The sequence below is a fragment of the Athene cunicularia genome (genome assembly GCF_003259725.1).
Source record: "Athene cunicularia isolate RWA chromosome 4 unlocalized genomic scaffold, athCun1 chr4_part2, whole genome shotgun sequence".
NCBI classification, from domain to species: domain Eukaryota; kingdom Metazoa; phylum Chordata; class Aves; order Strigiformes; family Strigidae; genus Athene; species Athene cunicularia.
Window position 1 is genome coordinate 8,605,871 of NW_020799099.1, and position 4,299 is coordinate 8,610,169.

Here is a 4,299-nt window from a genome sequence, read left to right on the forward strand (position 1 = left end):
AGAATGGGGGGGGGGAAAGAAGCGAGAATGGGGGGGGGGAAAGAAGCGATGGAAGAGGCCAACCCAAGCCCTGAGTTGGACATCAACATCTGTGAAACTGAAGTGCTGATGGCAAAGGCAGTGACCCTTGCTCTGCCTTCCTGACAAGTGACAAGCCCTTCTGTTGGCCAGTTTTAGTTCTCAGTAGTAACATCTCTCAACTTCACTACTGGATCTTTGCTCAGCTGCCTTTCCAGTTCCTCCATGCATTCTCTCAAGCCCTGCTACCTTTCCCCAAGATCTCTCAGTCTTACAGTTCTCCTCGCATCCTCTCTTTAAAGCTGCCTTACAGGGACAGAGAAATATGGAATACAGAGGAAGGGATGGGGAGCTAGGAAAGCAGCCATTTATTTGCTATACAGGATTGCATCTTTTCCGCTCAGCCCCTACTCTGCCATCTCCAACTGTCTCTTGAACAGACCACATTCGTCTTTTTATGGCGTTCCCCAACATCCTCTGTCTCCTCTGATGCTTTTCAAGCTCAGATGACACTGTGCTGACAAACAAATACCTCTCTCCTATGCAGCAGCCAAAAACTGGCAGCATGTGTGCTTTCACTCCCTGAGGGCCAGAGAAGTCATTCAATTTCAGCTCCTCCCTGGCAACTTTAATCCTTTTTTTCCCTCTAGGAGACTAGGAGAGAAGGGTCAGAGGAGGCAACAATCAACTAAAATAGCATACATAACATCAAGCGTGGAAGACAGATTTATTATTTTACCTCGTTCGTCACCAGAGATTGTGAACTTGTGTGGACTTTGTCCAGTCCATAAGCCTACGTAACCAAGAAACGTGGTACCTTGATATGCTATCTGAAACCAGGAAACATACAGTATTTTAGCATTCTGGGACAGAACACTACTTAAAATATAGGCAACATTCTGAAGCAGCATCCTGTACTTTCTTCGGAGACTTTCATACAGAAGCTGCTATAAAACTTTGCCTTGAAGTACAGTACAACTTGCAAAGTAAATTATAAAAATTTACTTTTATTTAAAAAATCTACAAAATGTATATTTCTAACTATTCTTATATTTATATACCTAAATATTCTATTTGTTTATATTTCTAAAAATTTATAAAAATTAATATAAAAATACACTGCATTTCATTTGTTACATGACTGCTACGGAAGTTTTGTTCAAGTTAGTGAGTAGCCAAGCAAGAAACAAACAGAAAGTTCACCATTTTCAACATGGACTAATGAATATGGGGAAGAAAAAAAAAATTTAAAAAAAAAAATCACACTAATGAAGACTGCACTAGCAACCAGCTCATTTTTGGAATTTTTCATCTCACACACACACATTGGTCACGAAAATTAACAGGCCTTAGAAAAAAAGCTGTAGAATCAGTCCCTGCTAAAATGGATCTCTTCTATATTCTCTATTTTCTTTTTTAGTATCTTGACACTTCCTTCTTTCTACATCTCCTTCCAAACCATGACCTTGAGATACTGGATTATGCTGTTCTATTTGTTCCAGTTTATCACCACAATCTGGATGTCCAGAAAGCAAAACCAGCATTCATCCCACACTCCTAGAGAGAGTGACTGTGGTGCTCAAATAATCCAGTAAACCTGGGATGGGAATCATACTCCTATATGAAATCCCACTGCCTACGCACCCGTACAACCGTACCCTGTTCCTTCGTGGAATACCACCCAGCCATGTCAACCACAGATCATACCTGCCCACCCTTTATAAACCGCACGTCAATTGTAATCTTGCTTAATATATCGACAAAATCGTAATCCAGGTTCCGACCATGGTAAATGTTTCCTTTCTCATCCTGAGCAACAATACTAGTACAGAACCTTCCAAAACAAAAAGGAGAAAAAACGATTTAAGAAAAAACTGACAACACTTCCAAAATTACAGTTGAATTAGCTCAACATTTCAGAAGGAGTTAGTGAGTTTATCTTCTGCAAAGTATTGTAAGCACATGTAAGCATACAAATAGGAGTTTACATCATTAACATTTAATGTTTCCCAACCCGAGGGAGTAGTCTCATCCTATACTTTTTGATGAAACTTCTTACAGGTTTTAATTTCACACTGTAAAAAAAACAGGGACAGAATGGTTTGGCTGAAGCTCTACATAACCACACAACACTATAATGTCATAACTTATGCACGATTGCAATAAGGGGAAATTCTTTCCCACAGAGTCTAACACACAAAACTCTACAACACTTATCAAGTCCCACCTGTCTCAGAAAGTCAAAAGCCACACTACTGTCCAATTCAGGTCAGATGTTACAGAACATGTAGGAAGGAGTATTTCCACTTGAGAAAAATTTCATTACTTCATTTTACTTCTTCTCTAAATGGAGATGAATAGCTGACATTTAAAATGTCCACAAAGTATCAGTGTAAAACTTTATGGATTTCATTTCGACAATCACAGATTATAAATGGGGTCCAGAGTGAAATATTTGTAATCACAACTAGATAAAAAGTTCAGAAGTCCTTTCAAACTGAAAAAACCCATCAGTTATTGTTCAGGTGTCAGTCATTTCAATAATAGTCTAATCTTTTCTCTAGAACAGGAAGCACGCTGAAATGCCTTTTTTAATAGCAGTTTCAGTTCTGTGGAAACAGGCTTTTTTAATGAAGTATATTGAATTAGCAGGGCATTAAAAATTTATTTTCTCTGGAGTTATGAGTTTCTCGTGATGCATAGCACTGTCTTTCAAAACTGTAAAGGTAAAAAATTTTGCAGACAAGTAGTTTGTTCCTGTTTTTTTCTTGAGTATCATCACGAGTTGAGAAATTTAAAATTTCATGGCCCTTACCAGGTCTCAGAATGATAAGTGTCCTCTGTGAAATACTACGAAGGCTAACATTTAATTATTATCTTATTCAGTATTAATCCTTACTTTAAAAGATCATTTTAACGGAATACCCCACATTAAGAAAAATAATAATCAAAATGCATACAAGTGACTGTATGCACCTGGTTTTTATTACAGCCTATATGGAGAAATATTTTTAAGATCCTCACTGACAACATCAAGAGTTTATTATTCTCCTGTACATGCTTCTAGGGAAAAAAAAAAGGCAATGAAACTAAGTATTTTTCCACTGAGGTTCTGTTTACTGCCATAAAGATGCTACATCCATTTTCCATTGTGCAAATGAAAAAAAATTACATTATATAACCATTACAAATGTTCATCCAGGAAATGGTTTGGAAGCAACTTCATGAATGGTTAAAATAATTAGATTGCAACTGATTTTTCTAGTTTCCTTTCAGGGAAAGACAACAGTTTAAATAAGAGTACATTACATGATCTTTGAAGATAAATGAATGCAAATACTTTGAATGGATGGCCCTTCCTTAATAAGCAGAAATGATTTTCATACTTTCATAGAGATATACATACACAACAACATTACAGTTACACATTACCTTCATTAACATATAAAAATACTGCTCTGTGTTTCTCATTCAATTCAGGACACAAACAGCCTAATAAGAATGAAACCTTCCAGCTAAATGTACGCAACAGTACAAGAATGAACAGTGCAAATCATTTGCCACGTCTTCACCCGCCTTTTTGTGTGTTCCCCCACGCTGAACTGGACTCTGTAAGTACCAGACACTTACGCGGTAGATTCGTAGGCAAAGTTAAGCAGGACTCCATCTCCAAGGCTTATTCCCAGTGCTTTACACAGTCCCAGAATTTCCCCCGCGAAGGGCTGCGGCATAAATAACTGCAGTTCTGCTGCTATTGGCCGAATAACTTCGTGGACCCATTTTGGTACGCTTTCACTGCAAAATATACTGAAGGCATTAGCTGAAAAAGGGACGAAAGGGCTTGCAATTTACACTTAGCAACGAGACACCCAAGGAGCCTGCCAGTTCCCCGATCACCCCGTCCCGGCTGATGCTGCCCGCCCGTCAGCAGCCTCTCCCAGCTGTATCTGACATCCCCGCATCCCGTCCCTCACCCAGCCCCATCGGCTTCTCCACGTCCCCAGAGGAGCCCGCACAACCCGAGCAAAGGAGCCAGCGCAGGCTCCCTGCTGGGGAGATTTGTTTATTCCCACCAAGGATCTCCCCAGCCCGTCCTCTGGCAGGTTCCTAAGCGTACACGTAACGCAGCAGGACGGGGGTTAACGCTCAAACCCCCCCTTGATTTTTGAGTTCCGGCAACTTCAGCGGCCGCGCAGCGACACCTGGCCCTCTCCGATCAGGCCCCGCAGCAGGCGAAGGGGCGACAAGGGCTCCCCGGCGCCGGGGCGGGGGAGGGAGAAG

At 40.6% G+C, this 4,299-nt stretch overlaps 1 protein-coding gene across 4 annotated transcripts in view; it reads right to left on the minus strand.

Annotated features, from left to right (window-relative positions):
* The window catches only part of NAAA (N-acylethanolamine acid amidase), a 12,266-nt gene extending 8,249 nt beyond the window's left edge, over window positions 1–4,017 (minus strand). For 3 of the 4 annotated variants that reach the window (XM_026848139.1, XM_026848138.1, XM_026848141.1), the window contains exons 1-4: window positions 3,993–4,017; window positions 3,649–3,838; window positions 1,726–1,852; window positions 758–848 (exon numbers count right to left, since the gene is read on the minus strand). In XM_026848139.1, the coding sequence (XP_026703940.1) occupies window positions 758–848; window positions 1,726–1,852; window positions 3,649–3,838; window positions 3,993–4,002 (418 nt within the window). In that variant the 5' untranslated portion in view covers window positions 4,003–4,017. Of the gene's footprint in view, window positions 1–757; window positions 849–1,725; window positions 1,853–3,648; window positions 3,949–3,992 lie in introns of those variants that run through there. The other variant, XM_026848140.1, reaches the window with a different exon arrangement.
* Window positions 4,018–4,299: the final 282 nt, after the last annotated feature.